This window comes from Alternaria alternata (genome assembly GCF_001642055.1).
Source record: "Alternaria alternata strain SRC1lrK2f unplaced genomic scaffold CC77scaffold_41, whole genome shotgun sequence".
In the NCBI taxonomy this organism is placed as follows: Eukaryota; Fungi; Ascomycota; class Dothideomycetes; order Pleosporales; family Pleosporaceae; genus Alternaria; species Alternaria alternata.
In genome coordinates, this window is record NW_017306230.1 from 144,673 (window position 1) to 160,331 (window position 15,659).

At 49.8% G+C, this 15,659-nt stretch overlaps 8 protein-coding genes across 8 annotated transcripts; 5 read left to right on the plus strand and 3 right to left on the minus strand.

Moving 5' to 3' along the window:
• Positions 1-284: 284 nt before the first annotated feature.
• On the minus strand, positions 285-2,482 carry CC77DRAFT_1085206 (MFS transporter; the record flags this gene model as incomplete). The annotated part of the gene is made up of 7 exons (XM_018529413.1): positions 285-562; positions 606-901; positions 954-1,385; positions 1,437-1,501; positions 1,549-1,740; positions 1,794-2,001; positions 2,469-2,482. The coding sequence occupies 7 exons, from the start codon at positions 2,480-2,482 to the stop codon at positions 285-287; spliced, it is 1,485 nt and encodes a 494-aa protein (XP_018379010.1).
• A 165-nt stretch (positions 2,483-2,647) lies between these two features.
• CC77DRAFT_950738 (hypothetical protein) lies at positions 2,648-3,127 on the plus strand (the record flags this gene model as incomplete). The annotated part of the gene is made up of 1 exon (XM_018535335.1): positions 2,648-3,127. The coding sequence occupies one exon, from the start codon at positions 2,648-2,650 to the stop codon at positions 3,125-3,127; it is 480 nt and encodes a 159-aa protein (XP_018379011.1).
• A 319-nt stretch (positions 3,128-3,446) lies between these two features.
• Positions 3,447-5,263, plus strand: CC77DRAFT_1003124 (FAD binding domain-containing protein; the record flags this gene model as incomplete). The annotated part of the gene is made up of 5 exons (XM_018523199.1): positions 3,447-3,867; positions 3,917-4,271; positions 4,320-4,476; positions 4,553-4,708; positions 4,759-5,263. Exons 1-5 carry the CDS (start codon positions 3,535-3,537, stop codon positions 5,261-5,263), a joined length of 1,506 nt encoding a protein of 501 aa, XP_018379012.1. The 5' UTR covers positions 3,447-3,534.
• Positions 5,264-5,383: 120 nt separating this feature from the next.
• On the minus strand, positions 5,384-8,009 carry CC77DRAFT_1036265 (hypothetical protein; the record flags this gene model as incomplete). Its single annotated transcript, XM_018526999.1, has 9 exons — positions 5,384-5,583; positions 5,643-5,855; positions 5,906-6,375; positions 6,422-6,577; positions 6,624-6,816; positions 6,869-7,346; positions 7,397-7,673; positions 7,725-7,825; positions 7,890-8,009. 9 exons carry the CDS (start codon positions 8,007-8,009, stop codon positions 5,384-5,386), a joined length of 2,208 nt encoding a protein of 735 aa, XP_018379013.1.
• A 205-nt stretch (positions 8,010-8,214) lies between these two features.
• CC77DRAFT_1003130 (RmlC-like cupin) lies at positions 8,215-9,592 on the plus strand. Its single transcript, XM_018523200.1, has 3 exons — positions 8,215-8,735; positions 8,791-9,225; positions 9,273-9,592. Exons 1-3 carry the CDS (start codon positions 8,456-8,458, stop codon positions 9,575-9,577), a joined length of 1,020 nt encoding a protein of 339 aa, XP_018379014.1. The 5' UTR covers positions 8,215-8,455; the 3' UTR covers positions 9,578-9,592.
• Positions 9,593-9,826: 234 nt separating this feature from the next.
• Positions 9,827-11,074, minus strand: CC77DRAFT_666734 (hypothetical protein). The gene is made up of 2 exons (XM_018532676.1): positions 10,523-11,074; positions 9,827-10,469 (listed from the first exon to the last, which is right to left on the minus strand). Exons 1-2 carry the CDS (start codon positions 10,797-10,799, stop codon positions 9,856-9,858), a joined length of 891 nt encoding a protein of 296 aa, XP_018379015.1. The 5' UTR covers positions 10,800-11,074; the 3' UTR covers positions 9,827-9,855.
• A 100-nt stretch (positions 11,075-11,174) lies between these two features.
• On the plus strand, positions 11,175-12,646 carry CC77DRAFT_1036268 (putative aldehyde dehydrogenase; the record flags this gene model as incomplete). Its single annotated transcript, XM_018527000.1, has 4 exons — positions 11,175-11,300; positions 11,348-11,650; positions 11,710-12,030; positions 12,086-12,646. 4 exons carry the CDS (start codon positions 11,175-11,177, stop codon positions 12,644-12,646), a joined length of 1,311 nt encoding a protein of 436 aa, XP_018379016.1.
• A 236-nt stretch (positions 12,647-12,882) lies between these two features.
• Positions 12,883-15,009, plus strand: CC77DRAFT_1045302 (putative lignostilbene dioxygenase). Its single transcript, XM_018527388.1, has 4 exons — positions 12,883-13,418; positions 13,482-13,605; positions 13,658-14,028; positions 14,077-15,009. The coding sequence occupies exons 1-4, from the start codon at positions 13,218-13,220 to the stop codon at positions 14,878-14,880; spliced, it is 1,500 nt and encodes a 499-aa protein (XP_018379017.1). The 5' UTR covers positions 12,883-13,217; the 3' UTR covers positions 14,881-15,009.
• Positions 15,010-15,659: the final 650 nt, after the last annotated feature.

A 15,659-nucleotide genomic window follows, 5' to 3' on the forward strand; every position in this document is an offset into this window, starting at 1 on the left:
CATCGAAGCAGTCATGATTTTGTGCAAACTGCGGACAGATCTCTATTGTCTTACTCCTCCTTAGTAGAGCAACGAAGGTGTTCGGTCAAAACTCTCTACACGCGAGAACATGTACCGCAAATGCATGTGTTTATTTGAGGCAGACTATATGGAAGTGTTGTTTACTACGTGCAGATATACAGCGCTATTAGTGCCGGCAAGGTGACATAAAAGCCCCACCAAACTATGAGAAGAATAGCTGATTGAACTTCAACCAATTCATCACAGCTCCTAGTGTAGCATATCTAGACCAATCCTACCTCCTCCTGGCCCCTCCACTTCGATCCGAGGAAATAGAATGGAACGCACAACATCATACCCATCGAAACAAGCATGAACATGATCATATACACCTGGATCCATCCGCTCGATGCAATCCAATCTACAGCAGTATAAAGAAACAAAAAGGCAACTAGATTCTTGAAGACATTGATTGCGACCAGAGCCTCGGAAGCGTTCCTAGTGAAGCACTCAACGACATAGGTGATTGCAATGTTGGGCGCGAAGATTGTTCCGAAGGACACTGCAAGGGTCAGCGAAATCTAAAAGATGCTATAGAGACTTACCCATGCCAAAAGCGAATGCGATTGCAACCCAGTGCAGCTTGTGAGCGCATGAGAATGCAATCACGATGCACCCTATCGGAGCTATAAGGCACCCGGGAAGCATAGCAATCAGTCGCTGCTCTGGATACACGACACCTTTCTGCTTTCGAACCACCACCGCGGTGATGACATCCGCTATGTAGCCACCTGCGAAACAGCCGATCAGAAAACCAATTATAGCTGCCACTTGCATTAGTCCAACACCGATCCCAGTGAAGAGATATGGAGGTGCCATCAACAGGTTTGGAAAGGCGAATCTACCAAGTCATTAGATTACCATATTTCGATGATGGATAAGGGGTTACCTACATGAGAATGACCTGAGACGCAAGGCTCGTGCCATATATGAAGACTGCCAGCATCACAGCTGGCTTAAATAACATTGCCAGCGGTCTGTACAACAGCTCTGTGACCCTGACTTCATGATTAATGCTGAACAAGGATGTCCATATCGATCGCCATGACTTGGGTACCACACTGACGCCGTGCCAGGAAGTTGTTTCCACTCTCTGTATTGCCGGCTTTTCGGAATCACTTGTCGCTGAACTCGCAGGAGGGTGATGGTGTTCTGGTCTTTCAAACGTTGACTCTGGGTATAGGAGATAGATTGCCAGGGTGTTAGCTCCAGCGAGAGCTGCACAAACCCATATGTAATCGACCCAGCCACCGCGGCTGTACTGTATGATGAATGAAGCCAGCAGTGGGCCAATGGCTGTAGCGCTGGAAACGAGTATAGTATATCTATTGGTCTTTCAGCAATAGTTGGGAGTCTGAGAGGGTCTCTGAACTTACGCTGACATCATGGATGCTCGTTCGTGGAGAAAGAAAACATCCGACACGATACTGGGAACAACACTCTGCGACACGATCAATTCCACACAATTCAAGAGAACGGAATCCTTACTTCTCCAGCTGCTGAAGCAAAACCGGACAAACACCTTGCAGCTAACAGGCTGTTAAAATTTGTGGTCTTGGCTGTCCAGACGAGAATCGCAAAGAGCATCAAGGTGGAAACGACGAGTGATGCCCTTTTGCCAAACTTGACTCCAAATGGGACCCAGAAATAATTACCAACTCCAAGGAACAAGAAGTTGAACTAGGTGACGAGTCAGATCTGGGGGTAAGTTTCTCATATGATCAATGACTCACTGTCATGAGAGCGTTGGTTTGGTTTGCAGTCTTGTGGAACTGCATCTCAAGTACTGGAGCGGCTACAGAAAGTCCAGAGCCAGCGAAATTCGCCGTGAAGTTGACAAAGGCGGTCGCTCCAAGCGCCATAAGCTTCAGACGCCGCGACCATCGCAAAGGATCTCGTTCGTCGTCGGTTGGGCGTGGCAGCAAAGGCAGACCATGATTTCTGCCAGCAGCCTGTTGGATATTTTCGGGTGAAGTCATCTTAACGGAGATTACTCTAAGCGTAAAGTGGTTAAAGTACGATGGAAATCTGGGGTATTTCTGCAATGGAGACCACCGCGAGGTAAGTGGAGGTCCAGGACTGCCGAAACGCTCAACCGAGCGAACAGACCCTGGATTGGAGACGAGCGTCAGCTCGCTTTGCTCACTTATTCGGCCCAAAAAGCGCCTGAATGGATAGCAAAAGCAAGATTGGTAAGATTTCAGCTCGGAACGCTTCCTAGCGAAGAGATGTGTCCTTAGGAGGGTTGGCGGGTTCTGACACGGGGAGTTAAGGCCGTTGCCGGCTTCGGTCGATCTCATGCCCAAAGAGGCCGACGCCGCCTGCGACACTGCTTGGGCACCGGAGATTGGCTATCTCTAGTGCTCAATGGAAACAGGAAGTATCTAATGTATACGTTGGGTGCGTACGTACGCAGGGGCATGGATCGAGTAAGAGAGCGATCGGCACCGCTCACTTCATTACTCCTACCACAATCTCCTCGCATCATATGCTCAGAAAGGCCCGGTACGATCATCAACGATCAAGACTCGCCTTCGGACTCTATCTATTGCCATTTGACTCGGTGCACATACGATCTGCGCCAAACATGGCTCCGACCCTCGTTTACGCGTTCACACTCCATGTCGACCTCGCTCCGCCACAATGCTTTGGCAGAATCGCGTCCGGCGAAAGAAGATTTATTCCCATCACCGGCGGACGCTTTGAAGGACCCAAGATAAAAGGAACAATTCTTCCTGGTGGCGGCGATTGGAACGCAGCAAGGCCAGACGGCGTGGTTCATGTTCTGGCCAAATACACCATTCAAGCAGAAGACGGAACTCTGGTAAACATCACCAACGAAGGGTACGGCCGAGCAAGTCAGGAAATGATGGACGCTGTCTTCGGGCAAGATCCCTGTAAGGTTTCGATGAAGGAAGGAGGCGCAAATTGGTACACGAAAACGTTTCCTAGGTTCGAGGTTGCCGATGGACCGCATGCGTGGTTGAACAGCACTTGCTTTGTTGGCGGTCTACTTCCGCCGCAGGTGCCAAATCATGTTAAGATCGACGTGTACGAAATTATGTAGTATTAGATTTCAGAGTTGTGCATTTGCGATAGCAACGTCAAAATGCGTCACGTTCAAACTCTGTGTATACACAATCAAGGCGTTGTCACCACAGAAATTCAACATTCGTGACAGTTGCAAGTCTTTGGATACGGCCAATCTGAGCATTCGCTCGGGTTCATGCCCGGAAAAGCGGCGGATCCACATCCGTTTGCGCCGCATCGGCTAGCACATTAGCTACGGCCGTTGCGCCTTCCTCCCCGCCATCTTTTGCGAAGTCGGACGATCCTGGCCCGCCCTCTTTCGACCTGCAGATTCTAAATCTTCAGTCATATCTGATCTTCAAAGATCCTTATCAAAGTCTGAAACAACTCAACTCTTTGCATTGGTATCCACGTCTAAGACCAAACGATCTTGCTTCAGTGAAAATGCGCGCAATCATCGAAGATATCAAGGACAGTCCAGAGTTGGTTGCAGACCCATCTGAACGATTCAAACGAAGAAAGACTGAAGATATCGCTACACCACATCATCCGCTGAGCCTGAAAACTTCATATCCCTCCCAAGCATTGCGCTTCCTCGAAAAAGCGAATGAACGCAATGCAACATCTACTCCTTCTATTTTTTTACCAGAGCAAGCCCGCATCAAAATGAGCATTATCGTCGTCGGAGCAGGACTAGGTGGACTCGCCCTCGCCATCGCGCTAGCCCGACGAGGTCATTCAGTGCGGGTGCTGGAACAGGCGTCGAAACTCGGAGAGGTACGATCAGTTATCCTCTCAACCATATGTATGCTGACGCAATCTTTAGGTCGGCGCCGGAATCCAGATTCCACCAAACTCCGGGCGCCTACTACACGACTGGGGTGTTTTTGAGCATTTGGAAAAGTGGGTTGTGAAACCTGACGCCATTCATTTCAGGCGCTGGGAAGATGGCCGGGAGATCGGGCGCACGGCGCTTGGTAAAGATTTTCGAGAGAACTTCAAGGTTCCATATTATGTTGTTCATCGTGCGCATTTCCATCATGCCTTGCATCAACGAGCGCTGCAGTTGGGCGTTATGATCGAACTGAATGCTAGGGTCGTGAAGTACTCTGAGAAGAGTGCTTCAGTTGAGCTGGCGAATAACAGCATTATCATGGCAGATTTGGTGATTGCCGCGGATGGTAAGCTTGGGGATGCTGTTTGCGGATAATGCTAATCTAAATATGTAGGTATCAAGTCAAAGGCAAGGGCAACTATCTACAAGGACACAATTCATGAACCTTCTTTTAATGGCTTCGCTGCGTATCGGGCGACCGTCGATGTTCAAAAGATAAAAGCGGATCCAGAGATTGCCTGGATCATCGAAGAGCCATCGCTGAATATCTGGTACGTTTAGGCACGCTCAAATTTGGTGGTGTCTGTGACATTTAGAGCCTGCCCTTCTGACGATTCACTTGCGCAGGATTGGCGAAAATAGACATGTCATGACGTACGCAATCGCCGCCGGCGAGGCATTCAACATGGTACTGTCCCATATCGATCGATCCGACCCAGCAACATGGACAGGTAAATTTACCAAGGAGGATATACAGCATGAATTCGGTGGATGGGACTCTGGGTACGTTGTATCGCTATTAAAGAGTACGTATCTTACTAACAAGTTTCCAGGTTGACCAAAATCATCTCTCTCATCGATGACTGCTTGAAGTGGCCCTTGAAAGTTGGTCAGCAGCTCCGATCCTGGACCGCACCATCCAACAAACTAATAATCATGGGGGATGCCGCCCACGCCATGCTGCCATACATGTCGCAGGGCGCCGCCATGGCTGTCGAAGATGGCGCCGCCCTCGCGGTGGCGCTCAATCATGTATCTTCTCTAGATGACGTACCATTTGCGCTGCGCGTGTTCGAGCAAGAGCGTATCAAAAGAAGCGGAGATATGCAGAACGCTAGTACCGTGAACGGGACGATATGGCACTTTGCGGATGGGCCAGAACAGAGGGCTAGAGATGAATCGATGGCCGCGGAAGTTGCTGGGTTGCCTATGCTCAGCAGCGCGAATCAGTGGAGTGATCCGGTCACGCAGTGGTGGGCCTATGGGTATAATGCGGAACAGGCGATGGAAGATGCTTGGGCGAAATCTGTGAGCGATCTGATCAGGCAGAATAAATAGTGTTCAGCACACAGGGCACAAATGCAGAATATCATCTTGCCATCAATGATTTGGAACAAGTTCATCATCAAGCCTGTAAGCGATGTGGTTTTGATTGCACAGAGCATGCTTGGCCCCAAGCTAATTTGTAGGCATCAAGTTGAACTCTGAAGTGTAAATCAAGTCGTCTAGGGTCATACCTATGTGCAAGTCGGTCGAATCGTAGAAATCGGATATCTCGTGCGGAGCGAAATTGATTGGTGCTTGGCGCGTGGAGAATGCTGTAGACGGGTTAGTTGCGAGATTATCGGAGTCTACCTCCAATGCTCTATCCGGCACGTCTAACGTATCGGTCAGCCATCAGAATGTCTCAATAAATATGGGCAAAGGGCTGACCTACAGATTGTAGAAAGCGTCTTCGCAAGCGCAGTGATGTATCGGACGCATTTCTCCGTCATCCTGCTCCCTTTGTCCACTAGAGACAAGCATTCAATGGCCTTATTGAGGGAGTCCATCGATATGCCGGTGTCATCAAGGTCGAGGGAAAGCTGGCGAGCCTGCATTTGGTGTATTATGAGAAGGGCAGAATAAATGACAAGAGAAGCATTGAACGCTAGTCAAGTGATTAGCCGGAAGCAAATGTCAACAGAGCTGTTTACATACTGTAGTACAGCGAGAACCACCAGGCGCCAAGTAGGTGGGAACGGGGCTCTTGGGGAGCTAGGACTTCTCGCACGAGTTTGATTACATCGACTGCTGAATTTATACAGATGCGCATACTGTTCGCCCCGATCTGTTTTAGAATGGCCATTTGCTGCATATCTGAATGTGGATTGGCGATAAGTTCAAGATACTTCGAGAGCATCGGTCGATGCGTCAAGATGCGTACGTTCAAGAAGCGCAGCGTAAGAATGAGCCGGAACCTTAGGTTGAGCTCGCCTCTCCCATCGAACAGTTGGGCTCCCGGTACGATCAGCGAGAAACTGGCAGGCAAAGAATGCTGCCAGCCTATGTACTTTTGCTCAAATTGCAGCAGTGACGAAGCAATACCGAACAGATTCACAGAAGCCTCACAGCCCAGGTTGTTCTCATACAAGACCTCAATGACCTCTCCTAATATCTTGTATAGAGTTCTGCATTCTTGTAAGCAAAAGTTAGCGCGCCCAGTCACAAACTCACATTGTCGCACTATAGAATACAGTACTATCATCGTCGTTCTCATTTTGGCCAAGGATAGTAGAGCTGGGACAAATGCTCCTTAACGAACATGGGAGGCTCAACTTTACAAAGCTATCGGGGATAGATGTTGGACGACCCATGGTCATACTCAAGGTGCTACGTCTGTCAGGTGCTGTAGGTTGTGTGACGATAACAAGCATACCGATCCAATATTACGCATCCGAACCATGTTCTCTTGCGGATCTCAGCTTCAACGGCTGAATGGTTCTGCATCGCATCTGAAGAGTGCAGGCCGAGCTGATATGCAGCCTTGACGGCAAGCCCGTGTATGTTCCAGGTTTCGATAGATCGTTCAGAACCCTGTAGATACTGGCTCATGAGGAGCAGCAGCTGGACTTATCAATAGTCAGTAGAGTATTTTCACTAACACCAGGGACTGTGACTCGCCGACTTCCAAGTTCGTCCCATGGCGAATCTGCTTCTCGCAGAGAGTCATGGTTCGCCGAAAGAAAATATCCGAGATAGCTGTTCGTTCGGTTGCCGAAGAGACGCCGTGACTAGCACTGGTAGACATCGCTAGTATCATGTTTAACAAACCCAACCAAGATCTGCGCACCGTACGAATGTTGGATGAAGCGAGCTCGTGATATTGCTGCAGAAAGGCCTCCTTATCAATGTACGGAAACAGCTCACCGGTCGTGCTAAAATAGGTTTCTATCATCTGCATGGTTTCATTCTCTGGCGGGAGTACGAAGGGTTCAGTGCCAGCAGGGACTAGGTTCGATTGCGTGCCGAAGTTTCTGGAAGGGGGGGATGTTGGTCGGGAAACATGAAGCACATGACTTTGAAGCGCTGCCGCGCTAGGAGAAACTGGACTTGCGGTGGAGGAAATGGACTTCAGAACTTCCGTTGTGGACCGCACGATCTGACGCGTAAAAGCTATGTTGGATGAGGGCCCTAAAGTATGTCAGCCACAGTTTTATTTGAGTACCAAATGAGTATCAAGGCACCAAAGTAACCTGATTCTTCTTCTTTCGTGAAAGAAATCGACCCAATTCCATCAGTAGGATCGTGTGATTCGACTGTTATACCATCCTCATCTTGAAGGTCGGTGATGTGTATAGTTTCTGGCGACTGCTGTTGAGGCAGGCTATCATCTGCACTCAGAGACTCGATACGAGAGACTTTGCCTGAGACTTCCGCAAGAGATCGTTCAAGCACTGTCAAACGTGACTCAAGCCCTTCGATATATCTGACTTGGGTAAGCTCGTATCTGTAAAGCTTACTTTAGGCGATGCCAGACTTTGTAGATGCAGAGTTCTTCGTCAGAGTTGTTGTGTTTGCATATGTGCATTCATAATTATGACTCGCACATGCTGAGCATTTCGGTCTTACACCATCGCACTTTCAGATAACAATACATCAGCTTGCATGGCTACAATACAAACTCCACAGAGCAAGCACTTACTCGGGACTTGCGCTGTCTGCAACACGTGCATGCTATCATGATCCTATGCCGCTTCGCTGCCCTCCGATTTGTGCCGGGGTCGTCCGTCCCACCAGCCTGCGTGTTTTCGGATGCATCCATCGATGACGGATCCCAGTTAGGAAATTGCTGATTTCACACCGGTTCGGAGTGTTGTTCCGGATGTTGTGATGGCGGGCGAGTTGGGTGAACAATAGACGAGGCGGGGAGGCCGGAATGGGCGTCAAGTTGTCACGAACACGCCAAGAGAACGCGCAACGGCGCTGCGACTTATCTCCCCGCCGCGACACGGGCGCAGCCACCTCCGCCTCTCCAAACCCTGTGCCAGACGGTATAGCACTACCCCGCAGCCGTTTGAGCCATCGGACTCGAAAGCGAACATGATAGCGGGAACACAGTCCTCGTGTTCCGGGCGAAAGCAATCAGGGCGCATAGATATCCGGCCCTGACACGCGTGCGCCAGGACTGAAATTTATCAAGTCGAGATTCAGATCAGAAGCAAGCTTTTTATCATTACAATCATCTCTCAAAATTCACCCATCGTTGTCATGAGCTTCACAGCAACCATCACGAGCTCTCAGAGCGGCCTTTCTCCGCAGCCCAATCGCGAACAAGCGACGGGGGAGCTACTGGAGAATGCTGCAGCGCAACACACCAAGCCTCTATGGGCACAGATGGCGCGTCTCAACCCTCCTCTGCCAGACCCAAAATGCATTCCCCATGTGTGGGAGTACGACAAGATCCGACCGAGCTTGCTGCAAGCTGGAGAACTCATCACGGAGAAGCAGGCTGAACGTCGTGTGCTGATGCTGGTGAATCCCAAGCGAGGTAACCACGGCCAACTGCAATCCGATAACCATAGAAGAACTTACACATTGTACAGAAGCGCCGTTCACAACTGATACGATCTATGCTGGACTTCAGCTTGTCATGCCCAACGAGGTTGCGCCAGCTCATCGCCATACCGCTTTTGCTTGTCGTTTTATTATCGAAGGGAATGGAGGTTTTACCGCAGTGCACGGGAAGCGTATTCAGATGCAGCGCGGCGATGTCATCCTAACTCCGACCTGGAATTGGCACGACCATGGCAAAGATGGATCCGGGCCGATGATCTGGCTAGATGGCTTAGACCTCCCTAACTTTGTCCATTACCCGGTCCACTTTGTAGAGCACTATGCCGATCCAAGGTATCCGGCTCAAGATATTGACACCTCGGCATCTTCTATCGTGTTCCCATGGAGCCGGATGAAGGCTCAGCTTGACGAGGACACCGAAGAAAGCACATCAAAGCCGTACCTGAAGGCTGACGGATCCGAGAGTATGTCATGTTTGCACTATGTCTGAACGGAAGCTGACTGAATACAGTCAGCCGCACTTTGGGCGCATCTGCCACTCGCATTTCCGCCGGTAAGTCAAGCCCGCCAATCCAGACGACAGCCTCGTCTGTATTCCATGTCATTGAGGGTTCTGGGACCTCCACAATTGCGGGTAAAGAATATTCTTGGAGAAAGGGCGACACGTTCTGCATTCCCTCGTGGCATGAGTATCAGCACCATGCAGATGATGCAAACACGGTGTATTTATATCGAGTGAATGATGAGCCTATGCTCAAAGCTTTGGGCTTTTATCGACACAAAGGGCAGGATGCGGAGTCACTAGTATCGGAATGATGAGTCCTATTGAATGACATCTCCTGTCTTTTTGGCACGTTTGCAACTGAACCAATATCCAACAAATAGCATGTACATTGAAAGAGCTCTCTGCTCATTTCCCGTGGCGTGCGATTGGATCGAGGTTTCAGTCAGTCCCGCACAGAACGGAAACAATCCACGACATTCCTCAGTGAAGTCATGCGTCACAGGACAGGGACTTCCTGATGTGCGCTCGTTATGAGTTATGACGATGAATATAATCGAGCAACCATGACTTTATCTATTGCTTGCTGCCTCTATACAAATTTGACACCATTCCGCAGTGTGCCAATCTTGCTGATCGACACTTCCATGATTGTCCCCGGAACGAGATACTTCGGCGGCTTCAATCCAGCGCCAACGCCACCCGGCGTTCCCGTCATAATGACCGATCCCCTACGCAACGTGGTCCCTTGGGACAAAAAATGTACCAGATAAGCGCAATCGAACAGCAAGTCATCCACGTACTCGTTCTGCCGTACCTCACCATCCACAATCGTTTGGAGCAGCAGCTTCTTCGGATCACCAATCAGTTCCGACGCAACCAGCGCAGGGCCTATCGGCGCAAACGTATCGAATCCTTTGGAAAACCCCCATTGCGGAATGCCTCCTGCGAGTTTCGGGTCGCGCTGCAGTTTTCTCGCGGACACATCGTTGCCACCCGTGTATGCAGCGACGTAGTCTAGTGCGTCTCCAAGCGGTACGTCTTTGGCATCTTTCCCGATAATTATCACCAGCTCGCCTTCGTAATCCGCTTGATCATCTTGAGCAATCTTGGGGATGACGACGTCCTTGTCATGGTCGTGAAGACAGGTGGTGGGCTTGAAGAAGATGAAAGGATATGGTGGCGGAGTTCGACCAGCTTCTTTGACTTGGGATCAATTAGTAAAAGTTCAAGCCCCAGAGATAGTCTGCATCCCATACTATGTCTCGCATAATTAAGGCCTACGCAACGCAGAATATCGACATCATCTCGCGTCAAAGGTCCAAGTAACTTCTTGACCGTAACGACCTCGTCAGAAACCTTTGTTTCACCCGTATTATCGTAGATGTTGTCTCCTACAATGACTTTTGCTTGTAGCTTGGTTTCTGCGGTTGTTTTGCCGAGATCGAAATCTGGAGTTGGGAGGATGGGCTCGCCGCGAAGGATGCGGCCGTCGGTAGCGGCGAAACGAATTAGTCTGGACCACGCGACCCGCATTGTGACTTTGTGTTTGGAAAGATGCACTCGACTATGACCCGTGACGTATCGAGACTTTATGATTTCTTGAGACGCTCTGCGATACCTTATCGGAACATGTTCCCGGATGTGTCGGATGCCGGCCCGGCACAGGTTTCCGCGGGTCTGACTGTCCGATAGACTATTTGCACGGGGGAAACGAACTTGAGGACAGTGGGTTCATAAAGGATTTGGAATGTAGATAAGCTCAGTTATTGAATAATTGAAAACACAAACATGACTTTTACAGTCGTTCCCCTGATCATTCATGGCGTTGACTTCGCCCCTTCAGATGTATCTTCCGAAAGCCCAGGTCTAATGTTTCGACCAAATCCAGACAACAAGGCCAATCGAAACATGTATGCAGTAGGCGCCACGGAGGCCCTGTGTACGCAGGCCGTGGAGTCGTGTGCCGATGCTTTCACTACTTGGAGGAACTCAAAGCCGTTTGAGCGTCGTAGACTCTTCAATCGACTCGCACAGGTACGGGTACATAAGCTCTTTTAAATTCCGAGCTGACATCTCGATAGCTTATGCGTGATGAGAGCGAGTATATCCAGACACTGATACAGCGAGAAATCTCATGCTCAGCCCTATGGGCAGAGATAAACGTCTTAGACTCCATCGCCATCGCAGAAGACATTGCTGCCACAGTGACCTCCGGAGTGCTTACTGGCATAGCACCTATCGTAAGGGCGCCGGATGCGCAAGCGATCGTTTTGAAAGAACCTTATGGCGTGATTCTTGCTATCGCGCCATGGAACGCGCCACTGATCTTGGGACTTCGTGCAGTCGCTGCAGCTGTTGCCGCAGGGAACACGGCCGTGCTGAAGGTGAGATACAGCGGCTGTCGTCGAGAATTTGATCGAAAATGACTGCTAACGTAGTGAAGGGCTCTGAGATGTGCCCTCGAACGCATCATCTAATCGCGAAGCTGTTCCAACAAGCAGGCTTCCCTCCGGGGGTGCTTAACTTCATTCAGCACAGTCCAGAAAATGCATCCACCTGCTTCGAGGCTATGATCTCGCACAAAGCAGTACGGAAGTGCAACTTCACGGGTTCGACCGCGGTAGGTCGTCACGTTGCTCAGCGTGCGGCGTTTTATCTCAAACCTGTGACGATGGAGCTCGGAGGCAAAAATTTCGCCATTGTGTTGGAGGATGCCGATCTCGCGAACGCAGCGCATCAAGTGCTCGCCGGAGCAATGCTTAACGTATGTTGACCAGATTATTGATCGAAAGACGAATCTTAACCATCTTGAACAATAGTCGGGTCAGATCTGCATGTCCACCGATATAGTGCTCGTAGCCCGGTCGGTGGAGCGACGATTCCGGGAACTCCTACATCAGCAGCTGCCGAACGCAGAGCAGCAGGTAACCACGTTAATCAATGCTAAAAGCGCATCGAGAATAGACACGCTCGTGGCGAACGCGAAAGATGGTGGAGCTGCCACAAAGACAGTTGAGAGCGCGTTTGATGCCTCACCTACCATCATCGATGGCATCACTTCGACAATGGATTTCTGGAGCCAGGAGTCGTTCGGTCCACTGCTAGGTCTTCGAGCTTTCGACGACGAAAAAGAGGCTGTCAGCCTGGCGAACGAATCTTCCTACGGTCTCTCAGGTGCTATCTTCAGTCGCGATCACATGCGCGCTTTGAAGCTCGCAAAAAGGCTGCAGACGGGTGCAGTACATGTAAATTCGAGCACTGTACACGATGAGGTGTCTTTGCCCCACGGAGGAAGGAAGGATAGTGGATGGGGCAGGTTCGGTTCAACGTTTGGGTTTGACGAGTTCTTACAGACGAAAACTGTTATCTTGCATCCATGATTGGATGGTCACTCGGGTCGAATGCGATGGATCTAAGATAGTTGTAACGGGAATGCGAGGGACCGAGCGTGCTGGATGCGCAAATTTGATTTTAGTTCCGACTCTGATCCCGACGGTACATGCACGTGACAGGCAAAGATTAGACTTTCTGGATACCCGTGAACGCCAGACGCCCTTTGGCTTATGGGACCCCGAGGTGTCACCTCTCTCGGTCAGCCTGCACCACATGAACCCTTGATTGGCATAGCTCTTCGTCCCCATAACTCCAAAGTCAAGCCCGGTCTGCGTCCGTTGCGCTCACAGCGAATCTATCTCGTGTTGCGTTAGCGCGGAACAATTCGGCGGAGTGGGGCCCACCCGGGGAGTTAAGACCCATGTTCCTTTCGGACCTTTCACCCCGCTCCATCTTTGCTGGCATTGTCGAGCGGCATCTTTGTACAATCCGGGGTCTTCGCGGCGATGTACGACATCTTCTACGCGTCTCTTCTGGCTACCAGATGCGCGCTACAAATAGACTATATGTGACTGCCACAAGAACGTAGCTTTGGGTTGAGCACGACAACTTTTCAACATGGCTGGCCACGCGATTGCAATGCAGCCAAGACGCGCTTTTCCTCCAACGCCTTTGCATTCAGGGTTCATGAGCCCATGTCGCTTCGAAGGGGAAGTTCAGAACTTATCAGTCCGTGGTGAGATACCTTCAGAGATCGATGGCACTTTCTACAGAGTCATGCCAGACCCACAGTTGCCTCCCTTTATCGAGAACGATCCTGTATGTCAAGACTTCCGTGAACTCGCCGAAGTGACTGGGAAACCACTGACGTTCAGAAAACAGTGGTTCAATGGCGACGGCAATATCAGCGCTTTCAAAATCAAAGGTGGCAGTTCCCACTTCAAACAGAGATATGTCCGGACAGAGAAATTCGTACGAGAGCGAGAGGCGAAGAGAGCCTTGATTGGTGCGCTGCGTCCTGATCGCATGATGCAACTTGTGCTGACCACCGTTTGCAGGCAAATATCGCAACAAATTCACTGATGCTGTTGAGTTCAAAGTGCGCAGCACCGCAAATACCAACGTGTTCCATTTCAATGGAAAGCTTCTTGCATGCAAAGAAGACTCCCCTCCTTATGCTCTAGATCCGGAAACCCTGGAAACACTTCGGTTGGAAGACTTCAATGGCCAACTACCTTCTTTGACTTTTACAGCTCATCCGAAACTGGACGGAAATGAGCTGTTGGGGTTTGGATATGAAGCAAAAGGCGATGGCACGCCAGATATCTGCTACTTTTCCATTGATTCTACAGGCACCTTCACTGAGACTGTATGGCTTGTCTCGCCTGTCGTTGCTATGATACATGACTTCGCTATTACAGAAAACTGGGTATGGAGATTGCTCTGCTGTAGGACTAGTATCAGCTGACTTCATTAGGTTTTATTCCCAATCATCCCACAGACATGCGATCTTGAGCGGATGAAGCAGGGCGGCGAACACTGGCAGTGGAATCCGGATATCCCATTCTACCTCGGAGTCTTACCTCGCCGTGGTGCATCTGGAACCAATGTCAAGTGGTTTCGCGCACCGAACGCGTTCCCCGGACACACAGTCAACGCCTACGAGGATGATTCCGGAAATATCGTCTTCGATCTGCCTCTCACAGACAAAAACGTTTTCTTCTGGTGGCCAGATGCCCAAGGCAACGCACCTAATCCCGAGCAGATTGCGGCGCAGCTCGTTCGTTTCACTTTCGATCCTCGTTCAGAAGATTTAGATCTTCCACAGCACGAAATTATCAGTGGAGTCGATTGCGAATTTCCACGCGTCGACGACAGATTCGTGGGGAGGAAGCACTCGCATGCCTTTTTCAACGTCATGGATTCGACGCTCGGCACTGACTTTCCCAACACAATGCCGAAGATGGGAGGCGGTTATGCTCCTTACAACTCCTTAGGCCACCTGAATTACCAAACCATGGCGATTGAAAAGTATTTCCCTGGGCCTACACATTTTGTTCAGGAACCCGTATTTGTCGCAAGGAAAGGCTCGACCACTGCAGAGGGTGACGGGTGGGTTATCGCTCTTGTCAATAACGCCGCCACTATGGCTAGCGAACTCCATATCGTAGACACGAGAAACTTCGGGAAAGCGCAGGCAATTATTGATTTGCCTATTCGATTGAGAGCTGGCTTACATGGTAATTGGGTCGATAGTCAAGACTTGAAGCTATCGACATAGTTATGATGATCGGTAGACAGGAGTGAACAAAAGCCGCTTGCAATTCATCGCTCGGTTGCAGATACATTCCCGTCACGCTTAAACGAATAAGAGTTCTATTGAAGATTGTCACTCACGAGCAGATTTGCCACAGATGTATGTGTTCGTCGTTGACAGGCTGAGATGAAAGTCATGTTGACTGCAGGCAGACATACAGCGCCTTCGGATCTGGCCAGGTGACGTAGAAGCCCATCCACACCATGAGCGGGATTCCGAACATTATGTAGACCAATAACATTCATCGTTTCTCGTACACCTTTTCAATTTCGATTGGTTGCGGATAATTCAGCTCCTACTAGACAGCGTCTTCAAAGTCTAAGCGACTAAAGTCTGTCTGCTAGTCTCCTTGCTTGCGTCGAACGTTGTCTAAGAAGCACTTCCTACAATGCTCTTTACTTAACTTAGATCGCTACTATAGGCGCTTAGGACAGGGTGGTGTCCTATTATATATTAATTAACAGTCTTTGAGAGTCTTGTAAGCCTTCTTTACCTTTACCTTTTTGTTGTTAATGCGTATGCCTATAACCTTAATTCGGGATTTAAGCTGTCTTAAAAGCTAATAAGCAAAAGCGTAGATAAATATACAATAGAAAGAGACTGTTACAATCAGAGAACTAAATACCTATAGACCTTAGTGTTAGGAACTAAGCTTATCTAGTGCGTTCTAGCTTATTATAGGCTAGAACTGTAACGAGGGCTCGAGACACACGTCCCTTAAAGGAACAGAGTACGCGCTAAAC

What these genes read in the sequence shown, in the direction of transcription:
- CC77DRAFT_1003130 (XM_018523200.1), top strand. Translation starts at nt 8,456, where the DNA reads ATGAGCTTCACAGCAACCATCACGAGCTCTCAGAGCGGCCTTTCTCCG. An exon ending in GCTGGTGAATCCCAAGCGAG is followed by an intron (nt 8,736 to 8,790) that starts GTAACCACGGCC and finishes CACATTGTACAG; the next exon opens with AAGCGCCGTTCACAACTGAT. An exon ending in GAAGGCTGACGGATCCGAGA is followed by an intron (nt 9,226 to 9,272) that starts GTATGTCATGTT and finishes GACTGAATACAG; the next exon opens with TCAGCCGCACTTTGGGCGCA.
- CC77DRAFT_666734 (XM_018532676.1), bottom strand. Translation starts at nt 10,799, where the DNA reads ATGCGGGTCGCGTGGTCCAGACTAATTCGTTTCGCCGCTACCGACGGC. An exon ending in CCTTAATTATGCGAGACATA is followed by an intron (nt 10,470 to 10,522) that starts GTATGGGATGCA and finishes ATTGATCCCAAG; the next exon opens with TCAAAGAAGCTGGTCGAACT.
- CC77DRAFT_1045302 (XM_018527388.1), top strand. Translation starts at nt 13,218, where the DNA reads ATGGCTGGCCACGCGATTGCAATGCAGCCAAGACGCGCTTTTCCTCCA. An exon ending in GGCGAAGAGAGCCTTGATTG is followed by an intron (nt 13,606 to 13,657) that starts GTGCGCTGCGTC and finishes CACCGTTTGCAG; the next exon opens with GCAAATATCGCAACAAATTC. An exon ending in TCGCTATTACAGAAAACTGG is followed by an intron (nt 14,029 to 14,076) that starts GTATGGAGATTG and finishes TGACTTCATTAG; the next exon opens with GTTTTATTCCCAATCATCCC.